We start from the raw sequence: 26,324 nt of genomic DNA, 5'->3' as shown, positions 1-26,324 counted from the left end.
AAAACATCTCTCACTCAAAGAAATGGGCACAGCATTTAGTGACTAATTTGCGGGTGACCCGAATAGCAAAAGTATCTGAAAGAACGAGGGATTTGTGTGTCTTCTGAGAGATGAACGGAATGATGAATGGTCCGTCCATTCGTCGTATGGATTGCATAATACTCACAGAAGTGTGACCTTCCCAGGCAGTTCAATGGACACACAACCGCGGATGAAGTGAAGAGAGTATCTGGTCGGTTCAAGGTGGATTTTCACGCTTTTCGGACACGGTTTTGCTTACATTTTGCTCCACTTGGCCATTTCCTGGAAACGCTAAAAGGAAAACACACAACTTTCGATAAACAAATGGGCCAAAAAATCAATTAGATTGAAGGAAAGAAACCCGAAAGCCAAACAAATGCCAGAAGATGTTCTCCGCTCCATTTGAAAAGCCACCGAAACACGTGTCTGTTTTCCAAATCGGCTTTTGTTTAAACAAAGTAAATGGCAAAATCATGTAAATAAATACAAATTAAATAGACAAAATGCAGGTGAAAATCGATGCCAGTTTTCGTATGAAAACCATGAAAGTGCCTGCCAAAAATGCCTGCTTTGCTTGAAGGAAAAACGTGTAAAAACTACTAAGTAAATACCGAGAAATCATATTTATTTGTGTGCTGTTTTGACGCCTTTGGCACGCCCTCAACAAATTCAAAAAATTAAAAAAAAAAACAAAAAAAATTGCATTGAGGCGAGAAATAAATGCGCCAAAAAGTCAAACAAAAGACCACTTTGTTTGGGCCCCAACGCAGGAGAGAGCCCCCCAGCGGGAGAGAAACGATGATCGCTCAGGCAGTGCTTCTCTCTCCTGCCCTCTCACTCTCTCGCTCTCTCTCTCTCTCGCGGCTCCGACGTCTAGTGCGCCTCCGTTCTGCGGGCCTCCGTCAGTCTTGTGTCGAACCCTCAACCGTCGAGTCCATTGAGCGCATTCGAAGACAACGACAAAAGTCCAATAAATATCTTTCTAAAAAGAGCAACAAATATCTCTGAAAATTACCAACAACAAATGAAACTTTTTTTTTTTGCATATAAAATTACAATAAATCGTGAAATGTTTTTGTTTGTTGTGAAATAGATAGGAAAATGCCTCAAAACCAAGTGAAAAGTGCGTAAAATTGAGAGCATAAATCTGAATGAATGCTAAAAATAAAGTATATAAAAATATATTTTAAAAGCACATTTTGTCGCCATGAAAATGTCGGAATTTTACATGAAATAATTAAGAACTTTTGTGCATAATTTACTACAAAATAAATGGAATTAATGGCTAAATAAATTTAAATGGAAATCATAAAGAATTTGTGTGATAATTTAATAAAAAAAAAAGAAAAGAAATAATAATTTACATGCAATTCCAAGGAAATAATTTACAAAATTTAGTGCACATTAGAATATATTTTCATAAATTGTTGAAATACAATATTTAGTGGGCTAATGAAACGAGTTAGCAGCAGAGAAACAGAAACCAGTTCAAACAAAAACCAGCTTAAAAATCATTGCGTAGGCATCGCCGCATCGACAGAATCCACAGACAAGAAATCAATCAGACAGAGGCCCACGCTTTGGGCCCAGTCTAGTGGCTGTGGCGTGGTGTGGTGTGGCCCAAAACAAAAGTGCAACAGGAAAACAGGCAGTGCTGACGACGACGCCTATTGCGGCTCGCCCGAGCGGAAACTCATTAGCCAACAAAAACAACAGCCACACACTCCAAAACAAAAAAAATATGCAAGCGGAAATGGGGGAAAAACCATCAGCACGTGGGCCCCACAAAAACACAGAGAGCTCCCCCCCCACTCCACTCCCCCTACTCCCTGGGTGTGTGTGGGCTTTGAACTTGCTTTTGAGTTGTGAAAAACCAGTCGAAAGTCGAATCCGAGTCAAGGTCTCTCTGGCCATAAGATGGAAATGTCATAAAACGTTAGTTTATGTTAATTCTGTGGGTTTTTTCATCGACCTCCAAATGGAGTTTGAGCCAATGGAAAATTCTGGAATGTCTACTCGATCTGGTCCATCCATCCCCGTGGAGATTCAAGTTCGAAAAGGTCTTCCTTTTATGGTGTTGTGTTTCCAGTAGAAGCTGCATTGTTAGGTTAGTCATCTTTAGGGCGATTCCATAAGCATTTCCATAGCGTTTCATAGATAACCATAAAAAGGCCTGTTAAGATCCAAGATCAGCCATCAAACAGAGCCACACTTTCAATGATAGTTCCATCAGTTCCATTTCGGCTGTGAAATGCAGGCCCCCGGGGCATGCCGTGCCAGGCCCACAGTATCTCCGAGATACACGAAATTCTAGCCACTCCAGCCGACACGGCAAACCAGTTCTTGTGGCATTTCTTCTTGTGCGTAAGCCGCTCTTTTTTATATCTTTGTATCTTTGTATCTTTTGTGTGTGTGTGGCTTTTGTTGTCTGGTTAACGGTTCCTCAGAATGCGAAATAAATACATATAAATAATCACAATGCCCGCGCACAGACAACCAGATGCTTGATAATTGTTTTTGTTTATAAGATTCGCCCCCGAATGGGGGGCCGGGGGGGTAGGGAAATACATGAACTTTTTCCGAAAATATGTATGGAATTTTCTGAATGTGATTATGGAACACAAAGCCAAAGTTTTCCCCTGTCTCTGTCTCTCTCTGGTTTCTGTTTGCTGAAAGGAATGCTAATTGTTTTACCTGTTCTGTTAATTGTTAATAATGAATGCAAATGAAATATGCTATTGTTTTTCTCGTGTGCTTTCTGGCCTAAGAATTTCCAGGAAAAATGCCAATGAACCTCTCAGAATATCAATAAAGCAAAATAAAAGTAAACAAAAGAGTGTATAGGGTAAAAATCCCCCCATCCGAACGGTACCGAAAGAATCGAAAGAAGCGAAGAAGTTTCGGATAAAGTATTCGAATAGAGTGAACGATAAAGAACGTCTTTGAATACTGCGGAGAGTGGACAGTGAATCCATCTACGACCATGGTTGTCACCTCGACGCGAAGTCCACTGCTGGCGCAGTCGCAACCCTCGAATGCCGCCTCAAGTGGCAGCCACACGGCGGCAGCAGCACTGCGATCCCGCTTGATATTCCCCCGGCAGCATTATCAGGTAATTGATAATCCCCTTCAGTCCCTGTCTCCCGGCCCCTGCCCCCTGTCCCTAAATGGAGACATAACAATGCGTTTTTTTTTTTGGTGCGTGGCAGGGGGGGGCATAGAGCAATGAGTGGCAGTGGCACAGGCGTACATTAACCCCAAGGCGCCGTGCCATAGCTGGAAATGACCGGTAGGGCAGACGACAGACAGTCGGCGGACAGACGGACGGACGGACGGACGGACGGACGGACGTCTCTCCTAATGGTTATAAAATCAAGTGAAAGGCAGAAAGGCGCACTCAGAAATACCGTATTTATGGCTCTTGTGTGTGTGTGTATAGAAATCTTTATGATTCCATATTTTTGTGCTCGTTCCCATTGTTCTCCCCCCGAGAGTAAGAGAGAGATACAGACCCGGAAAGAACAGAGCACAAAAAGGGCCTAAGACGGAGGCGCAATCCGCCAGTCCAGGGCATGTAAAACTGTTAATGTTGTCGCCCTATCCACTATTCTCACTTCCACTTGCACCCTCTCCCTCTCTCCCTCTCCCTCTCCGCTGATAAGAGATTTTGTGAGCAAAGGGAATACTATCTAGAGGGAGGTCTCCAGAGGAAATGCCAATTTGTTCATTCGATATGCAGATTGAAACAACCAGAGACTGTAATCACGACTGAGGAGAGTGTGAAATGTTCCAGAATTTCCAACTAGAAATAAAGATAAAAGATTGAACGAACCCACACAAAGGCCAACCAGCCATTCAATGCTTCAATGAATGTCAGGAAACTGACTCTGAACGCCCACGGACTTGTTGAATGCCGAGTCAAAGAAACCATCTTCCAGGAACGAAAGTTCTACTACAACCCATTCGAAATTCCTTCCTCCAGATAGCGCCATCAAATGCTCCATAGTTTAGGAAAAACAATCAGCAATGGCCTCAATGGCAAAGGCAGTTCCTTCAAAACTGTTTTCTGTGACGCCTCTAAATGGGATTTTAATCGCTTTACGATCCCAGAACGTGAACCTGAAACGCACTCAAGACCGAAAGCCGAAACGCATTTGGAGGATAGCTGTACCTTGAATTTAATATCCCACCCATCGAGAAAAAACATAAACATAAATATTCGAACACGTTTTTGTGATTTTGCGTTTCATTGGAGAGCAAAAAACAACAGAGCAACATCCCATGCCCGATAATCGAACCACAAGAATGGCAGGGAAAAACCACAAAGTATTCAAAATGCCGGCACATAAATCGCACAGAATTTTGTTTATAATTAATTTCATGCGGCGTTTGTTTATGGCGATTCGAATGGAAATGTGCGTCAACTGCAGTTTTCCATAGGGGACGGGACTTTCAAGCGCTCCGTTCCATTCCGATCCGTTCCGTTCCCCGAAAAAAAACAACATCTGTCAATTTGCACTTTCGACCTGCGACAAGGCGAAAAAAAAGAACAGCCCGGGGCCAGGGCACTGCCAGGGCTCTCCCCACAAATTGGTTAATGATTTCAAAGAACATTTTCTGTTTCTGTAGAGACTTCTCTATTCTATATATATTTATATCTATATTGTGCGTGGATCTGCCACGATCTGGATCTGGATCTGAATCTTTGTTGTGCGCATTTTCTTGTTTCTTTCTTTTGTTTCGACTCTAAAGTGGAACCGAATGTTTTATTTCTGTTCTGTTCTGTTCTGTGTTTTCCTTTTGCTACTCTGCCGTGTCTCTCTATATGCCTTTGTCTCTATAGAAAAACTACATAATTTGATTTCCAGTACGTGCCACAGCCCGACTGGTGGCTGGTGCCTGGTGCCTGGTGCCTGGCTGTGGCCTGCCTCACTCACTGACGTCAATTGGTGGATGGACGACCCCTACCCTACACCCATTATAGACTTGGAAATGGGGGGAATTTCTGCCTCAACAAAGTTGAGATATGTATCTTTCGGCGCCCCTTCTCGCTCTCGTATCTCTATCTATAGCATTGATGGATCGAATCGAGTGTAGTTACTAAATTATATATTCTCATTGTTGTTTGATTCTTGGGAAATTCTGTGCTTTTTGCAGCTGAAAAGTGAATCAAAAGTGGGAAAAACTGGACATACATTGAGTTTTCAGTAAGTTCTGCCTCAAGGGATCTCTTAGGGGAAGGCAATTTCTGTAGGGAAATCCAAGGGAGGCTTTTTTCAACGCATTTTCGAGGAATACAAGGATTTAATCTTCTGATACTAGACATTTTCTTTGGTATTAAAGCTGGAAATCTCCAAGAAATCTATAGCAGATGATAATAGATCATATATGTACGAATTCGATGAATAGATCTATCAGATCTCAGAGAATAATCTCTAAATTGAACTTCCATTCAGTGTTCAAATTCCAAGCTTTTTCAAAATATTCGCACTGCTCCAGTGGGCATCCAAATGGGGGGAAATAGCCATTTCACTTTGGTTATCTGAATTATAGACCCATTTCGTAGATCTCTCTGAGATGTGAACTTGTTTGGGGTCCAGTTCAAATGCTCGTAATTCATGAATGAATTCAATTAAAAAACGAGCACAGGCGAGGAGGGGAGTGCAGGGGAATGGACTGGACTGGAGTGGACTGGAGCTCGACAGAGATATCACACGCTCCACAAACACTTTACCGCCACTCAATTACAAGGGAAGGGAAGGGAAGGGGGGAAAGGGAGCCAGCCAACAACAACTACAACAGAAAGCTTTAATTCAAATTTGCAACGGTGGCGGCAATTAAAGCCAGAGAGAGGGAGAGCTGGCCACAATACAGGGTGCGCCATGCGCCATGTAAACATCGAGTAAAGTTTCACTCATGAATCGCCTCACACCGAACCAACGCACTGCAGTGGTCACCCTGTACACGGAAAATAGTCGTGCATACCGTCGAAGTGCGTGAGAAAGGTCTCGATGGCTACTCGTTTCAACAAGACGCTGCGCCATGCATCACTGGAAAGTAAACCATTTATTTTCCACAACGAAAATTCCCTGGACGTCTGGTATCGAAAAAGGGCCAGCCAGGTCTCCGGATTTGATACCTCCGGAGTCCGGACTCAAGCCATTGAAGAGCTCGTGCCGAAATCATTGCTATACCGCCCGAGATGCCCGAAAAGTGTAGTGGAAAACGCAGAAGGAAGGGCACTTGATTGAATAAATTCTAAAGGCCCAAACTTGATAAAAATACCTCATATATTCGATGTTTCGATGTAATATAAACACACATACATACATACATATATTGAAAATACATATGTATATCTAATGCAGAGTAATTCGACTAGGTTCATATGCACGGCTCTTGGTTTTTATACCCGATACTCAAAATAACTATTGGGGTATATTAGATTTGTGGTGAAAATGGATGTGTATAACGTCCGACCCCATAAAGTGTATATATTCTTGATCATCATCAATAGCCGATTCGAATCGTATCATTTGTATAGCCAAAAGGAACAAATCTATTCGCAGTGGCTACGCAGCGCCCGACGACAAGTTGAGACACGTTTTCTGTCTCTCCCGCACGCACACATTGTCGCTCAATGTAGCCCTATAGGGCTGTATACTGACTATATATCGGGTATAAATGTAGAGTTGCGGTCGCCGCAGCAACTCACAACGTTCGCCTTCGTTTTTGCTAAAACTTGCCATACATTTGGAAAACAATAAACTCTATTATATCTATTATGAAAAATATTTTGATGTACAATGTCGGAGAATGGAAAAAGAATTTAAATTTGAATTGCACGCGCGCCTCTTGTGTATCGGCCCTGGATCGGTAAAAGATCAAAATCCAGCCCTGGCTTCTCTCTCTCTCGGAACCACTTTCTCTTGCTCTCAAAATCTCGACCAATGAAAACGCTGTCGAAAATGCTTTTTGTATGGCTCAGGAGCTTTTCAACAACCTTGTGGTGTTTATCCGAAAAATAACAGCAAGAGCAACAAGTTACTCTCCCTACCTCCCTTCCTCTCTCTCTCCCAGGCACCATCCGCTCTCTGCTTTTGGCTGCTGGCAATGCTCCGTGCCAGTGTTGACAAGCGCCCAAAGATTGTTGCCGCTCTCTCTCTCGAAGTCTCTGCAAGAAGTCGCTCTCTCTCTCCGTCTCTCTCTCTCTTAACCAGACACAATCAAGCATACGCCGCCGCTGCGGTGCTTTTCACTTATTTTCGTTTTTCCTGTTCTGTTTCTCCGTTGTGTTCGCCGTCGCCTGTCGCCTGTGGCCGTCGCGCGTGCAAAAGCTGAGAGCAAAAAAAATACGTAATAAAATCGTGGCTTACTCCACTCCATACAAATCGCAATCGCAAATAAAAGATATACCGATTTGAGTTATTTTGATTTTTTTTTTTCTGATAAAGTGCGTTTCCAGAAGGCAACAAGTGAAAGGGCGGGTGGAGGGGGCTCGAAATGTGCAATATTTAAAGGTGAAAACTAAAGGTACAAGTTGTTTCGAATTTTCAAAATATTCTGGAATAAAGCGCCGAGTTCAACAGGAAATTCGCTATAAACTGTGTGGGGGCTGTGTGTTTCCCCGAAAAGACATTAAAATCGCCATTGTTATTGTTTATATGCGAGGGGTGTATAGCGCACCTTTCCCTCCTTCTGGCGATCGGCCCCATGTATGTATCCCCTAGATCCCCTTGATATAGACGGATGAATAGATAGATAGATAGTTTTGGCGTAGTTGTGCGGCTCTCCGTTTCATGGTCGATTGCCCCGATTACACGCCGCAGAGAACAGAAGCCCATACAATTTGGCACCTCTTTGGCTCTCCCAAAGAATCTGTGGACCGGTTGTCTCCACGCCGATACACGGGGGCTTGAATGTCGGTGGGAAATGCTGTTCCCCCCCCCCCCCCCCAGTGTTTTATTTATGGCTTATCTTTCCAGCCACTACACCACCTCGCACTCGTAGTCGTTATCGAATCGCAGAACGCGACAAACTTGTCAAAAAGACATTGGCCCGGCCCACGCAATCGGGCAATCAAAGGCGGCCCAAAAAAAGCACACACACACACCCTTGTCCCCACAAGGGATTGCAGGGATTGCAATCTGACCCCGCGAACCCCGACAAAAGGGTGGCAGTTGCCGAAAACAATTCACAAAATGCGTCATTTGTTGAACAGCAAGCAAGGGGCTTACGGAGAGAGACAGCCCGCTCTTGTTTTGGGTAACTTTATGGTAGGAAATTTAATGGATTTATTTACACACACACATACTTCTCCCCCACTGATTATAGTCGTAGTTCCTGGTAGTTAGAGTGTACTATTTATAGGACTGGACTCGTAATTAGTCCATCAGAAACCCATCTTTGACTCCACGAAAAGGTTATTCTTTCCCTCACCGCGTCATGCAGCAGCGCACCTCGGTCGGGGGCTCATCTGCTGATCAATATTTCGCTTCATTAATCCATTTAATCGGTAATCAAGAATGAGCAAGCAAAACCAAGTGCCTAGAAGTGCCTGCCTCTCTCTCGAGGCGGCGTTCCTCTTGGTTTAACTTTTGGCACTGGTCGCACCTGCACCTCCTGCATCTCCTGCACCCACGCATTGGCTCGAGCCCCGACAGATGTAACGTCAAATTTGCCGAGCATTAGATTAATCTGCGGCTAATGAGACAGATGTCTAGACCCGCAGTGCAGTCGCGGGGAACCAACCTTCTAATTGGCAATGGCAATGGCGGTGCAGTGGCACACCCAGTCCCAGAATCTCAGTGCGGCAGGCAGCTGTTGCCACAGAGAAAATGCCATTGTCTGCCTGGTATGCCTGTGGCATTGACCTTGAACTTGTGTTCGATTTGTTGCTTCGCTTTGCTTTGCGGTTTTCGCCCTTCAACGTTTACTACAAGGCGGGTAATGGCAGGGCCAGCGGCAGGGGCAGCGGCAGGGGCAGGGACAGGGGCACTCTGAAGCAATTTGAATAGAAAATCGACTGAGAGTTGGCGTTGGAGGCGGAGGCGGAAATGCCTTTGACTGCCATGTCATTTATAGCTTCTCTCTCTCTGTCTCTCCTCCAACTTTTGTTTCTCATTCCATTTTCCACCGTCGAGTGCACAAATTGCGAAACTTGTCGCCTGCCACTCGGTAGCAGGTGCATCGGTGCTTCAAAAGGTGCGCTCCCGGGGGCTACAAAGGGGGCGGGGGGGGTGGCTAAAATTGAATTATGGAATGTCTGTGCTGTCATTAGGCACTGTGCAGTAAGGCAGGCCTTTGTCGAAGTTCGTTCCATTGATTTATTGATGTTTACGCTGAGAAAAGCTGATTAAAAGTATTCCGAAATTGGTTTTTTTTTGTAGACTGTAGGTTCAGCCTGCCACGCGTTATGCGGCAGTGCCCTTCGGCCGTCTTCTCGGGATCTCTGGACTCGCTTGACTCTCTACAAGCTCTACAAGAATCTCCTCGCCCACTTGCACTGGCACTGTGTGTTTTTTCAACGCCCACAGAATGGCCTCAACCCACGACCCACGTTCCGAACCCCCAATCGGATCGGATCGGATCGTCTTTCATTATTACATTATGTTTTTTGCACTTTACCCTCTGCCATTCGTCTGCCCATTATCCATTATGGCGTTCGCTATTTGTTTGTTCTATTTATTTGCTTTTGTGCATTTGAAATGTGCCGCCAAAGTGGGGGGAAAAAGGGAACAAAGGAAGTTGCTTCATAATGAAAAGCGTTTCACAGAGAGAGAGAGAGAGAGAGAGAGAGCGAGCGAATGAGGGAGCAAAAGCAAACAAAAGTTTGTCATTCATAGATGAAATGCCAGGGACAGGGACGGGGACAGGGACGGGCGACAGGCGACAGCATTAATTAAACAATTATAAAACGCAAATAAAATCAAAAGAAACAAAACATTTTATGGTTATAGTGTGGCACCCCACCCCCCCAAACCCCCCTCCACCCCCTTTGGCCAAAACGCGTATCAGTAGAACGCCAAAAAATTATTGTCACGACAACATTAAAAATCACTCAACCGTTGTCTCGTGTGCCAATTTCTGTTGTTCTCCTCCCCTACCATCCCCATCCCCATCCCCATCGCCACCCTTTGTTACCCTTGCAAAAATGCTGTCCCACCACTCAGGAGGCACCCCCCCCCCCCCCCCCCCCCCCCTCCACTCCATGCCCCCATGGTGTTCATTTAAATCACATAAAAATCAAACAACAAACCAAAATAGAACCAAAGCCAGTTTTATTCCTTCGTTAATGTTCTCTTGCGGGTCTCTTTTCTATTTTTATGTGACGCTCCATCGTTCTTTATGTTAATTGATTCAAGTTTTATAAGTTTTTAATGAAACCAACCTGAACTTGGGCTCCAACGAGCGTCACAGCAAATTGGAGTGGGAGAGAAACCAGAATTGTAACCCCTTGGACCTCCACGAGTACCTTGAAAGGGGCTTAGTTTTGTGTCAAAGGAAAGCTGAGGAGGGAATACTCCTGCGAAGGGGACCAAATCTCCGCCCAGAGAGGAGCACAAGTCTCCAGGAGATTTCAAAAGGAACTGCAATCGAATGGCATTTGAATTCGCTTTCAATCGAAAGCCCACCGCCGAATTCCTCGGATTATTCATGCCTCTGGTATTTGTTAATAATCTTTTTGAACAAAATAAAGCCATCCGCTTAATTTATGCAAAATCCTCATCATAACTCAATGCGACACCGAAACTCGAACTCTAAGACAAACACAAGCCACTTTTTTGGTCGATCATTTGACAAATGACAATCTTAATAATAATGATAATACCAGTAGCCAGGCATCCCCCCCTCCCCCTACCCCTCTCCCCACCACTCCAGCGATCGGCGGTGATTGTTTTTATTGTCCGAACATCTCCATCTCCATCGCCGAACAGCTGTAATGCGGATGGGGCCCTGCGGCATGGAAATTGATGGCACATTCAAAAGAAATTAAAAATTCATCGTTTTTTTTTATTTCAACAGAATTGAATAATTTCTGAAGTGAATTGTGTATGGCAGACGTTTAATTGGGAGTTTTAAGAGGAAAACAAACAATTGGGGAAGCTTTAAATACCAGGAAAAATCGAAGTGGCACGAGCCACATCACGTGTGCTGCGGGGGCGGGGGAAAGGGGTGCAGGGCAAAGGAGCCTCCTTGAGGTTCAAGAACCTCTTCATTAGTCGTGCGGCATGCAAAAGTTTATGGCCAGGGAGCTTGGGGGATAATTACAACCAAAGGACAACGAAGAACGAAGAACGGGGGCGGACAATGGTCATGACATGTGGCAGGCGACACAGGCGACAGAGGCGACACAGGCGCCAGTCGACGGCGGCGGCTATGGTGGAATCGCGTGTCTCCGGCGGCCGCTCCCAGCTGTGAAAAATGGGTCGCGCGTGACAAAGGTTTCCGGGACGCGGGGGTGGGGGGGGGCCAACACCAGAGGCAGGGGCCTGGACCGGACAAATCCGGCTAAAATCAATAGCAAACACGCAAATACTTAGGCCCCCCGAATCAGCAGCGGTCGAATCAGGTCTTCCAGATACGATATATGTACGTGCGATATACGCCGTGCGATGTATTTCGCCAGAATTTTTTCGTTTTTGGCTACCAGGAATTTTGGCCAGCCCAGAGATCCGCTTGCGAGCCCGAACCTAGTTTGGTGTTGACTGTTTTTTGTGTGGGCGGGTTTTTGCATGAAATACATTTCGCAATGCTTGAAAAAACAAAGAAGCTGCCTGTGGAAAAACGTACATATGTACATACGTTCGATCGAAATGCGAAAAGTCAACAAAAGTCGTGTAAACAAGAGCGTTCGTGTTCGTGTTCGTGTCAATCTCTGGCACGACAGCTGCCTGCCCCCCGGTGGCACTGTACTTTCGTGCTGGTGTTTGCACAAAATCCTCAAAATCCACTTTAAATTGTGGAAATTGTTTGATTTAACGAATGAAAAAAGGAACCAAATGGAAATCTTTAATGGGGCCTTTGATTTTCCTTTACTTTTGTGGGGATTTGTACTCAGGGTCAGATAAAAGTAAACCCCAACAAGTCTAGAGCGCACATCGATGCCTTTTGCATGCAAATCGCCTTTTAAATGATCAACGATTGTACTTAATTGCTGTGCTTTAATGATTGAGAGCCCTTAAATGGACTCATCTCTGCCAAATCGAAACGCTGGGATTCGGTATTCGAATCAGCTTCGAAGGCACACGAACCCCGTCTTATGTTTCGAGTCGGAATCATTCGAATCCGACTGAAGGCGGAACGCATTAAAGGGGCAGCAGGACAGGGCTCTGGGTACCTGTGAGGACCATCACTGGGCACACATCCCTTCGAAAGATATAGAACCCAAAACCAACCTTTTTTCGAGGGTTTCCGATACATATTTTCTAGGGTAAAAGTGCTGCCAATCAACCTATAATCCCTGCGATTACCATTGAAAATCCCATTCCCATTTTCGTCTATCATTTCGTGTTCTGTTTAATTGGGGGAATACCATAATGCATTGCAGTGCACATTGCACTTTTAAGCAGCAGTTACATGTAGTTTTTGTTTCGTTACATTTTTGATTGTGGAACAGCTACTACTTCTATATACACATAAAGAGGTAACACATAATATACTAGAATATATAAGGGTACAGATAAAAAAGCATTGTAAAAACGATATAAACAATAATGTGTAGGTGTAGGTGTTTTTGCGGTTGCACAGCAGCAGCTTCGTGTAAAAAAGAACTATACAAATAATAATACTTAACGTAGGCTTTAAAAATACAATTAAAAAAGGAACATATGCACAGAGCCACGTCTCCTTCTCCTCCTTCGTCTCCGTCTCCTCTTACATGTGTGGGAAAGTACAAAAAGATCTCAAGTATATAGTAGTATATATGGAAATACAAATACAAATACAAATATATATCACACGCACACACACACACATACACATCTGCACGCACACACACACTACTACTATGTATATATAGTACAGATATCGACTAAAACACACACATATATAGGCATATCTGACTGACTGTTGCCCCTCGGGAATTAGGCCTTGATTTTGCGTCCCAATTTGGTGACGGCATACTTGCTGTGGCCCTCGCGTCCCGAGGAGCCGCCACTGCCGCCACCACTGCTGCCATGGCCATGGGCGGACTTGTGGCCGTGCTTGCCACCAATCCCGTTGTGCGAGGGCTTTGTGCGCGTCTCGAAGAGGACATCGGAGTCTGTCTCTGATTCCGTGAGTGAAGTAGTGCGGGAATCTGCGGAGGGGGAACGGGCGAAAGTGAGCTGCTGGCAGGGTAATAGAACTCCACTCAATAACTTACAATTGGCCGCCTCCTCATCCTGATTGCCTATCAGGGCATATTTCTGCACTTTCTGCCGCAAGCGCGGCTTCTTCGACTGTCGGCAGGCGCAGGCGATGCCCCAGAAGACCCCCGACAGCAGCAGGCAGCCCACAATCACGCCCACAAACACATACAATATGGACCAATCTGTAAGAGAGAGACTGAAGTAGGAAACGATACCCCCAAGGGGAACACAGTCCATATAGCTACCACAATTGGCCTCCTGATTGCTGAAGAAGTAGCCCGCTGACGGCATCCAAAAGGCCTCGCAGATGCAGGCGCGTGTCGCCGGGTTGCAGCTGCCGTGGCCGGAGCAGTTGTTCTGGCAGACGGTGGTGCGTATGTCCACGAACAGGGCACCCAGAATGGAGGCGTCCCTCTGGAGCTTGGCCCGCAGGAGCAGCTCCACATGCAGCGCATTCAGGGGCGTCGACTGCACGCCCGTCACGTAGAACACAAGGACAGCCGCCTCCGTGTGCAGATCGTACTTGAGCTCTCGTATCTGTATCTTGTTGTCGTCGCCCAGCAGCAGCTGCAGCTTTTGCACGATGGAATCCAGCTCGGACTGGGAGATGACGGATATGCCCATGGGGAGGGTCATTTGCACGAGGTACATCAGCATCGGATCGGGGTGGACATTCACGCTGACGGTATCCGTGCTCGTCAGCCCCTGATCGTCGCTCACCGTCAGCTTGAAGACATAGCGGCCGTGCACGAGGTTCGTCAGCTGCAAGAAGGAGTCTTAAATGAGTCGCACGTTCCATGCCAGAGGAGCGGGCCGGGGCGGCTCGAACTTACAATCATCACGGGCTGCTTGTCGGTGTCTGCCACAATCATGCCCGCTGCCAGACTGTTGTCCTCCCGCGTCCACAGATACTTGACGACGGCCAAGTCGTCCCAGGACTTCGAACCGTTCAAGTAGATGGCTGTGACAGGCATTGTGATGCTGTGGTCGCCGCCAGCATTGGCCACGGGCGGAGCATTGCGCTCTAGGGCGAGAATTCGGGGATTAGAAGGGTCCACAGATGACTTTTGCCTCGGCTCTTACCCTGCACAATCTTCACCCAAGTGGAGTCCGTGGCTGTGTTGTTGTTCTCATCGGAGACACTCAGCTGGAACTCGTAGAGGCCCAACGTGAGGCTGGTGGCGTTTGCCATCTGGTGGATAGAACAGGGATTAGTCTCGAGCGAGGGGAAACAGTCCGCTCGATGCTGTTACCGATGTGTTGGACTGCAGAATCACTGCATTATTGGGTCCGTTGAGCTGCCTCCATTGATAGGTTTTGATGCCGATGTCGTCCTTGGACTCCGAGCCATTCAGCAGCACCCAGTTGATGGGCAGACTCGTGGTCTGCAAGTGCAACAGGGGTCAGATTGAGAGCAAGTGTGAAATAAGGACCTACTCCGGCTTACCGCGTTGGCACCCGCCTCCGCAATCGGCGGGGAATTCGTTGGCGGCTTCACAAACACGTGCACCTTGGCCGTGCTCGACTGGCCGCTGCCGTCGGTGACCTTCAGCACGAAGGTGTACATGCCCTCCTCCAGGTTCGAGAGCTGGGCGTAGGGGGTCCTCGTGTTCTGCATGTCCACGGCCTTGGCCTCGTCGCTGGCGTCCTTGGTCCATTCCCAGGCCACAATCTCGTGATCGTCCGAGCTGGCAGTGCCGTTGAGGGTCACGTTGTTGTTCGGGAGGTACAGGATGACGGCGTCCCCGGCATTGGCCACCGGGGCATAGTCCGTTTCCTTGAGAACTGCGATTGTGGCCGTCGTCGAGTTGGTCACGTTGTTGGAGTCCGTGACCGTCAGCTTGAAGGTGTAGTTGCCCGGCGACGTGAGATCCAGCTGCAGCGTGTTCACCTCCGGCAGCGAGGGCTGGTAGCCAATGGGTCCCGAAATGACCTCCCAGTGCCAGTTAGTAATCTTGTCATCGTCCGTGCTGGTGCTGCCATCGAGGATGGCGTTGGTCGAGGGCTGCCGGATGATCTGCTTCCCCGGCGAGATGATCACCTGCGGCGGCTGGTTGATGCGGTTCTCGGGCAGCACCGTCACATTGGCCGCCGCCTCGCCAAAGGTGCCATTGTCCCCCGTGACGGTGACCTTGAAGGTGTACAGGCCCTCGGAGAGATTCGAGAGCTTCACCTTGGACTTGCTCTGGTCCGAAATGGTGCCGTTCATCGGCCCCTTGGGCTGCGATATCAGCGTCCACAGATACTTGTACTTGGTGTCGCTCGTTTGCTCGTCCGGGACGGTGAAGGCGGCCAGCGTTACCTCCTGCTCGGGCAGGCGCACCTCCTTGGACATCACCGAGACCACAATGTCCTTGCTGGGCTCCGTTTTGGCTGCTGGCGCAGTCGACATCTCGGGGGAGTTCTCGCTGGCGGCGGCGGCCACCGCATCCTCCTGCTGCTGCTGTTGCTGCTGCACAGCCTCGTTGCTGGTGAGATAGGCGCTGTAGGGAATGGCACGCATCACGCATTTCCGCTGCTTGTTCCAATCGAAGCCGCGGGGGCAGGTGCACAGTCCCGTGGCGGCATTCGGATGGAGGGGCACGCACTGCTCTTGCGGCGGGCAGGGCGTCTCCTGGTCACAGGTCATGAACTTGCCATTCTGCGGCAGCTCCACGCCGCCAAAGTAATTGAGATCCTCGCTGGCCAGCACATCGTTCTCGTCCAGTTGATCGTGCAGCTGCTTCATGCGCTTGTCCGCCAAGGGGAAGTCCTCATCGTCGTAGGTGGGCGAGTCCTTTGGAGGTGCGGGGTTACTAGACGGTCTGATTTCAGTGAGCACTCTGCTTGGAGACTCACCTGGTTGCGTGGCAGGTAGCCCAGGCGACGGGGCTGCTTCCAGAAGTTGAGGGCTGCCGCCCCTTGGGCCGCCAGCTCGTCGTAGGGCAGGATCTCGGCGTTCTGCTTGGAGGCCTTCAGCAGCTGCGACCACGTGGCCGACTCCCCCACGGGATTGACCAGCACCATCTGCACCTTCTCGTTGCTGCGCACCCGCTGCTTGGGCAGGCATCCCTCGTTGCTGCTGCAGCGGATGTGGAAGCACTTGCCGTGGAACACGAGCACCACGTTGCAGGCGCTCGTCTGGTTGCGTGACTTGTCGCAGCACGCCTGCAGGCAGTTCCAGAGGTAGGCCTCCTCCTCCAGGGGCTCCTCGGAGGCGACCTCGCCGCCGGGCTTGTACTCCTCGAAGACCCCAGCCTGCTGCTCGTCGCGCGGCGTGGCATTCTCAAAGACGTGGCGCAACATGCGAGGGCAAACACCAGTGGTGCTGCTGCTGCTGCTGCTGCTGCCTGGTGGAGTCTCCGCGGCGGCGGCGGCAGCGGCCGCAGAGCCCCCCGTCGCCAGCAGAGCATTTTGCGTCGTTACACCAGCCATGACGTCGGCATATGCTGACGCCATCGCCAGCAGCAGCCAGCAGAGCTGCCACACGCGTTTCTCCATGACCAATACGTGCCACACAGCTTTCCGTACGAGTTGCACACTTTTTCCTGCGTTTTTCTGCAATAATTTGCACAAAAACCTAGTTTTTCTTCGGACGAACACAAACACAAAAAACACGAAAATTACACCACGCAAACAGCTGATTGTCGTTCTGCGCAGAAGCAGTGTTGTAAGCCGTCGCCAGGCGTTGTAGGTGCTGTCAATGGGCGCCAGAGAGCGTTAGAGTTTCGAAGTTGCAGCTTTCGAAAGCTTTCTTTGCCGTTGCTTGGCAGCCGTACGATTCGTTGTACGCTCTTTTGCATTTGCATAAATTGCAAAAATATTGATCTTCCGTCCTGTTCTGTTCTGTTCTGTTCTTTGCCTGGCTTTTAAGGTCTCGTGCTGCCCACACGAACACGTTAACGTTTGCTGGTAGCGCGGCCCAGCCCCATAAAGAGCCAATAAATAAATCCTGCCCACGCGCCCCGAATCGAATCGAATCGAATTGAATCGCTGCAGAAATTAATTACATTTCAAGCAAATAAACATAAATCAATGCATTGTGTTTATGTTAATATTTTCTGAATGAAAAACAATATACAGAAAATCAAAGAAAATCCAAAAATCCAATGAAATCTGTGAGGCCTAGGGTCGGGTCGGGTCGAGCCGAGCCGGTCGGAACTTTTGTTTGTTGTAGAAAAATCCCCCGAAAATCCCTGGTACTTAATTTCCACGGCCTTGCCTCTGACGTCTGCTGTTAATATCTAGATCTAGCGGCATTAGTTAACCAAAAAGAAAAACAACAATAAAGAACAACAGAAATGGATTCTATTGTAGGCAATACTTTTTTGCGGTTTCAGTAGGAGAAAAGTAGAGGCTACAATCACAAATCATTGTTAAAGTATTCAGAATATAATTAAATATTTATTTTAATAGGAGTTCACATTTTTCCCACTTTATTACCGAGAAAAATGTGATCTAATTTTTTCCATTTTATTACCGAGATTTCCTCAGCAACAGGTCTGCGAAAAAACCCATTGCCTTGTAGGGCAGCAACTATTTCTCACTTATGATAATTTGTTTTAATTATTTAAATGTATTTTGAGGCGAATTCACATTTTTCCCATTTGTTTGCCGAGATTTACCCAGCAATAGATTTCCGATTAAGCCCATTGCCTTACAAGGCACCAACTATTTCCCACCGATAATAACCATTTTCTTTCTCTTTCTCTCGTGTTTCGTCCTTACAGATGACAGACTTCTCGGATAGCTCGCCCAGTGGGGTGCTGAGTCCAGCCTCTACAATGATAGAGAATTTCCACAAGAAGAACAGCTCCCCACAGCCCATCAGCGGCAGCAACAGCAACAGCATCACTAGCACCACCCCCACCGCCATGAATGGCAATGGAGGAGGAGGAGTGCTTGTGGGATCGGGATCGGGATCGGGCACCACCAATGGTGGCCGACAGATCAACACGAGCTCGAGTTCTTGCAGTAGTCTTAAGGAAACCTCCCATCAATCCACATCCACATCGCAGCAGGTGAGAACCCAACCGAATCGAAATCGAGTGGAGTGGGGTGGGGTGGGGTGGGGTACTACGCCACGATTAGACAAGAATGGTATCTGACGTAGCCTCTGGTCATCAGATATCAGCTCCCAGATATCGTAATGGAAGCGGGAGATATGGTAGAGAGCTGACCAGAGCCCCTATATTTAGCCCATTACTTAAGGAGGCCGCATAATCAGGCAACATTTTCGCAGTACCTGTGCTCCACCGATAAGCCCACTTAGAGGTTAACAGCTATCGATTGCCCTTCTCTTTTCTCGCCTACGATTTACTGGCATGCACGATCCGCGCCCGATAAGATTATGCTGCTGCTTTGGCCACACACCCGCCTGATCGGCGACATCATGGCTGCTGTTTGAACAGAATCGTTATTACTCGCATTAATCACTCGAGTGCGAACAAAAACCATCAAAATTATAAGTGAATAATTCACAGAAATACACAAAAATATACCAAACAAAAAAAGGGGAGCGGATAATGGGTAATGGGGAACGAGGAACGAGGAATGAGGAAAACGTGCCGCTTGTGCCAATTGTTGTTTAAACAATTTTAACGATCTGTTAACAATTTATTTATGATTTTCTCTGTGTTTTTATGATTCGAATAGATTAGATATGTGCTTGGGTATTCACCAGAATTTGCATAGTACTCATACGAGTGTTGCTTTTATCTAAAAAACTTTCCCAAGTTTTGATAAGGAAGTTGCCAATCAGCGAGCAGAAGGAAAAACGTCCATCAAAAGATGACAGCTTTCGGCTGGGCCCCCCCCCCAAAAATAGCCACTGACTTGGTCAAGCAGTATTTCCATTAATTTATGACTTTATGGCGGTAAACGATGGTCTAGTGCTCTCGTAATCAAAGTAAATACGAGTACTGAGGCGAAAATAGTTGGCTTTTGTAATACGTTTATGACACACGTTAGAGGTCGGTCTCTGCTGGGGGCGGGGAGGAGCAGGAGGCGGGAGGGAAAGCATCTCCCTATCACACACACACACACACACACAGACGACTACCGTTTTCGTTGTTCTCCCACACTCTGTCTAGACGTCATCTCTCTCTCTCTCTCTCTCTCTCTTTCTGTTTGTCTGGCTGTGGGTCGTGCTTTATATATGGAGAGTGAGTCATTTGCCGGCGGCACACTTCGACGTAAGCACCGGTCGCAGATCCAGAGATTCACCCCTCAAGCAGCATCAGATTCGCTTTAGATTCGCCTTAGACTCGCCTCGTGCTAAATTAGCCGTGGTTTATGGGGTTTTGGGGGCTCGGGGTTTATGGGGGTTATCTGCTTACATCCTGGTAGAGGTCCAAGTTCAAACATTAAAAGTGTGATTTGCTCTAATCTATTAGGTACCGCATATAGTATAGTATATAGTGTAGTATGCATATTCATTCATATTCATATTCATATTCGCATTCAATTGAATAACACACAAAATGTCCCTTGACTTTCGTCCGAATTGATTGTCTCAATGACTCGGAACGAAACGGGTGACAATTTTCGTTTTCTGGTGAAAAATGTGTTATTTAAGTTGGTTTAAGAAACCGATTTGGCGATATGATTTGGCTGTTCGTAGAATTTGTTGAGGTAAGGCACAAGAAAATAAAAAGCGGTGCTGTAGAAGGTATAGTAAATATAGAACATACAGAAGATCAGAGAAGAAAATATAACAAAAAGCCCAAACAGCTATGATCGTGCAAATGTTAAGGAAAAGATCACTGGCAGACAGCAGCTTTAATTATGCTAAAAGCCTTTTAAAATGCACTCAAGCCCCTATTAAACGACATAATAATATAATTATTAGAAAATTCCAAGCGAATTCGTTAAACAATTATGCATCGATTAACACCTAATTATTCAAATATTCCGAAACAAAAGTTAAACGGATATCGATTCAAAAATTCGCTGCCTCTCTTTCGCTCTGTCCGCTGCCCTGTCTGTCTGTCTCTTTCGCGCTCTTTGGGGCGAAAAAGTACCGTGATAATCAGAAAAGTAAACAACGCAAATTGAAATGAGAAAAAACGAGATACGATCTTCAACAAGCTGCCGATACAGCAACAACAAAGGCAGCAAATCAAAGCCAAGAAACTTGGATACCGAACAGCCAAGCGGGTGAACGCGTTAATTAGAGAAGCAAAAGCTCTAAAACGTGAACACTACACACGGTGGGGGGGAGGGAGGGGGGTAGGCAGACAGGCCGTAGTTGGTAGAATTATGGAAATGCAAATTATTCACAGCATAAATTAACGTCTAACACACACGCCCGTAGAAACCCTAAGGAGAGAGCGGGACACATAGTTTGATTTCCTAGAATTACACACACGCACAGAGGGCGACTCTTGGGAGCACACACGGGCACGTTTCACTCTCGCCCTCTCCCGGTTATCTCTCGAACGTATCACCCTCTCCCTCTAACTCGTGCCTCCTCTCCCGCTTGCCGATCGCCACTTAAAACTGGCGACAGGCAAGACGACGACAACAACGCCGCTAAAAAAAAGCTTCGGAAGCTTCCGCTGCTCCGCTGTTCTGCTGTTCTGCTGCTCTGCTGCTCTTAAGCTAGACATTTCTCGGCACGGCGCTCATTTTTATTTTAGTTAACGAAACGAACGAAACACAGCAGTGGCGACGCGCTAAGAAATTCAGGAAATACTCGAGCAAATAAAAGAAAAAATCCACCAAACCAAAACCGAAACACCAAACCCCAAACCGAAAGGCGGAATTGTTGTCGTTGTATTTTCCATTGCTAGCGTGTATGCCCCGCGAATCAAAATAATACATGTATTAAATAATTACAAAACGAAGAAACGAAATCAATGCCCAAGGAATTCTGTCTTGGGCATTAACGAACCCAAAATCAAAAATCAAAAAAACAAAAACAAAAACGAACACTCTTTTGTTATCAGTATTGCGAAGAGGAATCAAACACACACAAAATCGAAACGAACAAAAATAAAGGTGTACAACTTGTAAAAGCGGAAAACGTGAAAGAAATCAGCCCAAAAAAGAAATAAAATAAAATAAAATATATGTCTCGTACACATATAGTACATGTTTAGTATATTCTATTCCACAATTGCCGTGTGTGTGTGTGTGTGTGTGTGTGCTAGTGTGTCTCTGATAAGCCCGCACTCATCCCAGGCTGATTATACTGCTATATGCCATAGGAATATATGCACATATGTGTGTCCGTGCTTTATCGAAACGCAGGCGTATACGTAATATGAAATTCAATTGAATTTCGCATACTTTTCCAAGAAGTTTTCCCCCCGCACACTTGTGTGAGTGTGTGACAATCTCTTCACAAAAAGGTTAGTCCCGCAACATCATTCAGATAATTTCGTAAATGACGCAAAAATTGAAGAGAACAGAAAACAGAAAACACAACAATAACAATAACAATAGGTACTACATACATATTGTATATTGTAGAACGATGATATCTAATCTATTTGATTTCATGTCCAAACCAAACTCCCTGTGAGGAAAATATTTATTGATCAGTGTGTGGAGTGCTTGAAATTGTTACCTTACCTTGCCGCCTTGCCGCCTTACCGCCTTACCTTGCCGATAAGTTAATGTCAGGAAAGAATGTGATGTGCGATAGAAGAGGGCAATGTTTGCCTCTGGCTTTGGCCAACATGTCGCATGCGTAGTGCCATCCATTCGGAAATCGCTCTCGATTCCCATGTATTTGCACATGTTTTATTGCCCCACCAGAAGAATGAGGAATGAATGCCATAATAAATGCGAGAACCAAACCCACACGATGATGGGGAGACTCAATTCAACTCGACTCGAGTCGAGACGACTCACGACAGATGAACTTGTTTGGTTTTAGCGGCATGGCACATCTTCTTGGCCAAAATTAGATTTGATTCGTAATTCGCCTGAACGAGCGTTTGTCAAAAATTCACGTAAACCTCGAGCTTTTCTGCAACAAAACCATAAATAGAAAAGTGTTTTGTCTGCTGGGTTTTTCCCAATAAGTTTATGAGTTAATTTATTTAAATTTGTTGAGAAATATATAGATAAATCTATGCCCGAAAAGGGAATCAGTAAGTGCCGGGTCAATGACTTGAAGAACAAAGGAAAAGCTGCCTTCAAGGGTATCATCAATCGGTGATCATCAGATCTTTCAAATCAAATTAAAGTTTTTGCCATAAAGCATTTCCTTAATTATCAAAAAAAAAATATTTGAAAGGCCCATCCATCCATCTCTGGGGCAAGTGCCTAAGCCCGAAGCCAGACGAATGAAACACTCGTATATATAGTATGTCGATTCCAAAACAAATGGCTCATTTGATTTATAAAGAGCCCGCTAAGCGCCCCCGGCCATAAAGATAGCGCCACACAGCAAAGAAAATAAAGCATATATCTACCATATACTATGTACCATATAATATTTGAAGAGGGACTGAAATGTGGGTCTACGCAACTCAGCCACATTCCTTGCATATTTCTAGCCTTAGTTGTGGGCCAAAAATATGAATTACTTATCATTCCGTCTCCTGTTCTTGTTGTTCTTTCGGCAGGTTGTCAATAGCAGCAGCAGCACTACGACGCGGGTGGAGAAGAAATCCCAGCGTCTGCACCATCACATAACCTCCTCATCCTCCAGCTCATCCTCGACCACACAGGCACTGTCCACATCCTCGGAGATGAAGGCGGCGGCGGTCAAGCGAGATCTCACAAACATACAAAAGTCCATGTCGGAAATCAACGACTTGGCCAACAGCGCAACAGCCACGCCCACGACAGCCATAATGCCCGGCAGCGGGCAGACGGCAACAGCCCGTCTCACGCCGGGCACACTCAAATCGGCCCATCCATCGATCGATGATCTCAGGGGTATGAGCAGTAAAGACAAGATCGAACAGCTCCAGAAGAAGTGGGTCCCAGCCATCATCATCAATCCTTTTCGAAGCAAAACTAAACGCCTCCTTTTGCAGACTTCGCGCCTCGTTGGAGAACCTCGTGGATGACGACGACGACAGCAATGTGATCGTGACCCTGCCCGATGACGACGACTGCCCGCACAATCATTTTGGCAGCGGCCTCGACCTCTCACATCCCACGGCAGCGCAGCTGAGCGCCAGCAGTGGGCTGAGTGGCTCCAGCAAGACGATCGACACGATCAAGTTCCAGGAGAAGCGCATGAAAACGGAGTCCAAGACGAAGGTCGTCACCGATGGCTACAGCTCCGAGCAGGCCACCAGCAACTCGGCGGAGATGAAGCGACTCCAGGCCGGGGACATAGACTACAAAGAGAACAAGGCTGCGTCGGCGATGAGGAATCGACTGGAGGTGGACGGCGTCAAAACGGAGGAGAATGCAGCTGTCATTAAGGTGAGTCTCCCAGAGCGGTCCCCGTGGTCTCCGTGGTCCCAGCGGTGCCAGGGGGAATGGCATGCAATCTGGAATCAAAGCTAATAACCTGCTGCATTGAACCTGTCATTGAACCAGCCCCCAGAAATCTGTTGCCCTTTCTGTAGCGAAAAGCTTTCGCACAAAGCTTTCTGGTGTGTGTGTGTGTGTGTGTGGGGTGGGTGGGTGGTAGCGTAACAAAGGGGAGCGTGCAGGAGCAGCAACCCTTGAGGGTAGCTTTAGCTAACTGTTAGACGGGCACTCCTTTCGGCTTTCAGTTGGAATTCCATCGCGTGCATGTTAAGGTCGCATAAGGGACACGCGCCAAGGCGTTAATGGAGTCCCAGTCCCAGTCCCAGTCCCAGTCCAAGTCCAAGTCCCAGTCCTGACCAGTGAAAACTCTTCCAAAAAGAAAGTGAAAGTTTGGAACAAAGAAAATCAATACCCTGGCGCCAAAAAGCGGGCAATCGTTATGTGAAATGTTCCTAAACAAGTGCCTGCTCCTGCGGAGCAGCCCCCACTTCATGCGAAACTATTGCAAGACGAAGACAGGACCCAAGGAAAAAGCGCCAAGAAGCATGCTGAAAAGAGTTCAGGTACGAGGTACAAGGTACTAGGCACTCCTAACTGCCCTGCCGCCCCCCTGCACAGATCGTTTTTGTTTGTGCCTCTGTTTTGGGTACACCTGTTACCCAGGGTAACGCGGAAAAACCACTCGCAGTTCGAGGGAATTTATCTAATCGGACGGTCGGCGAGGGCTTGCTGTATTACATCATTGATGATTTGTCTGGCGGTATATTAGCCTTAATCATTTTACGACGGCCTGATGAAATATTGGTGTCAAATGCGCCGCAATGATACGATAAATGCCAAGGGTCAGAACTCTTGTGTTTCTTATATGTAGAACGAACAGGTATTTTCAATGTATAACAGCTGGACAAAGTAAAATAACACCCTAGACTTCCCTCTCAGTTAATAAAATCATTTTAAAGTGCGTAGAGCAGTTCATAGAACAGCTTCAAAACTGTTATACCCGAGCACTTTAAAATACGCCCTCAAAATCCATCACAATACGACCCATAAACACATCATACATCAAAAACAGTGCCCCAATATAACAACAGAGCCCCAACAACAGCAACAAAAAATACACACGAGAGCATCAATCTCAATGGGTGCTTGCTTGTGCTTGGCCCTCAGCCAAACAATCGGGCAGGCAGACAGACAGACAGACAGTCAGCCACGCTCCATGTGGAATACAGAAGGAGGGACCGGACCGGACCGTACCGTACCGGACCGATGCTAACAAGTGCTCAAGATGTGAATATTAATAAAGAAAATCCAATGAAAATACTTTGATATCGTTTTTATGGTTTCACGAACCCAATCCAAATCGTCTTAGGACATTTGCGTCAATTGCAGAAAAGCCAAGCAACGACACGCATTGCTCCCGCCGAAACTATTTCCCAGAAGTAACAAAGAACCATCATAGTCCGCGGTCCCGTCCCCGTGATCTCCCCCATCCCGATATCCCCATCCGATTTTTGATTTATTTCCCATGGTCTTGCGCTCTGAATTTTGGAAAGAATTGCTCTGCCGTTGCTTTCGGGGGGTTCTCTTTTGTTTTATTTTCGAAAATTATTTAGAATATATTGGCGCTGAGCGATACGCGCGGGCCCCAGTAGCAGACAGACAAGCGTCGCGAGCGTTTCGAACAGCAACACATGAAATCTATGCAGATATAGAAATACTACATATAACAGAATAGAGCAGAGCAGAGCAGAACAGAACTGAACAGAACAGAACCGAATATAATCGTATGCATATATACGATGAGTGCTCGAACGAATCCGATGTGTGTCTGTGGCTAGATCCACAACTGTATCAATATACATGTGTATGTACGATATATAGTAGAGTGCAAGTGACAAAGGCCCTCTAATTGGGAAAAAAAACAATTCGAATCGGTTTTGGGTTTGCGGAGTGTGAAAGTTCTCATACATGGACTATATGGAATATATGTACGTATTCCACGTTGAAAGCTGACCTTGACGATCGAGCAAGTTTCGAAATATCGAAAAACTGAACGAAATCAGTGATGAAATTCCACTTGACGAAACATGTGTGATACAAGAAAAGCAACAATTTAGGGAAATAACACGGATCGGAACCCAACGGAATACCATTGAAAGAAACCAATAAAAACACTTGACACAAGATGGCCTACCGCCTGCGACGCTATGTGAGCTTTAATTAGGTTTTTTTTTTATCCCCCGTTTTGTATGCAAATTGTGGATCAACAAGTGTTCGACTGCATCATCGGCATCGCCATCCCCATTCCCATCCCCATTTTGTACTGAAAAGCTTCGTCAAGTGCTCCGCTAATTGTCATGAAACTGTAAAATATTACAAGCTCTATTTGTCGGTCAGTGTCACACGCACATCCACAAAGCACACTCTGCCACAAACACGGATACGGACACGGCGATCCGATACGATACACTCTCTTAAACACGGACACAGAGAAAGTGACGGCAACGTCGGCGCAGCCAATTTGTGCGC

General features: G+C 46.7%; 2 protein-coding genes across 7 annotated transcripts in view; one reads left to right on the top strand and one right to left on the bottom strand.

Annotated features, from left to right (window-relative positions):
* Window positions 1–26,324, top strand: part of Sarm (sterile alpha and armadillo motif) — a 38,223-nt gene that overhangs the window by 4,621 nt on the left and 7,278 nt on the right. For 3 of the 6 annotated variants that reach the window (XM_015188459.2, XM_015188454.2, XM_015188456.2), the window contains 3 exons: window positions 18,083–18,373; window positions 22,931–23,286; window positions 23,348–23,744. In XM_015188459.2, coding sequence (XP_015043945.2) covers window positions 18,083–18,373; window positions 22,931–23,286; window positions 23,348–23,744 — 1,044 coding nt within the window. Of the gene's footprint in view, window positions 1–897; window positions 1,145–2,789; window positions 3,134–18,082; window positions 18,374–21,469; window positions 21,707–22,930; window positions 23,287–23,347; window positions 23,745–25,965; window positions 26,005–26,324 lie in introns of those variants that run through there. The other 3 variants (XM_015188460.2, XM_002135502.3, XM_015188458.2) reach the window with 3 other exon arrangements.
* Window positions 12,515–17,020, bottom strand: LOC4812454 (dyslexia-associated protein KIAA0319). Its single transcript, XM_001352840.4, has 8 exons — window positions 16,212–17,020; window positions 14,821–16,149; window positions 14,627–14,758; window positions 14,457–14,565; window positions 14,207–14,397; window positions 13,619–14,135; window positions 13,388–13,555; window positions 12,515–13,321 (listed from the first exon to the last, which is right to left on the bottom strand). The coding sequence occupies exons 1-8, from the start codon at window positions 16,851–16,853 to the stop codon at window positions 13,107–13,109; spliced, it is 3,303 nt and encodes a 1,100-aa protein (XP_001352876.3). The 5' UTR covers window positions 16,854–17,020; the 3' UTR covers window positions 12,515–13,106.

The sequence above is a fragment of the Drosophila pseudoobscura genome, chromosome X, assembly GCF_009870125.1.
Source record: "Drosophila pseudoobscura strain MV-25-SWS-2005 chromosome X, UCI_Dpse_MV25, whole genome shotgun sequence".
Classification (NCBI taxonomy): domain Eukaryota; kingdom Metazoa; phylum Arthropoda; class Insecta; order Diptera; family Drosophilidae; genus Drosophila; species Drosophila pseudoobscura.
The sequence above is the reverse complement of the archived record's forward strand: the minus strand, read 5'-3'. Positions and strand labels throughout refer to the sequence as shown.

Coding starts and splice junctions, on each gene's coding strand:
- LOC4812454 (XM_001352840.4), bottom strand. CDS start 16,853: ATGGAGAAACGCGTGTGGCAGCTCTGCTGGCTGCTGCTGGCGATGGCG. Junction 14,566..14,626: donor TTCTGCAGTCCAACACATCG/GTAACAGCATCG, acceptor TCTATCCACCAG/ATGGCAAACGCCACCAGCCT. Junction 13,556..13,618: donor CAATCAGGAGGCCAATTGTG/GTAGCTATATGG, acceptor TCTCTCTTACAG/ATTGGTCCATATTGTATGTG.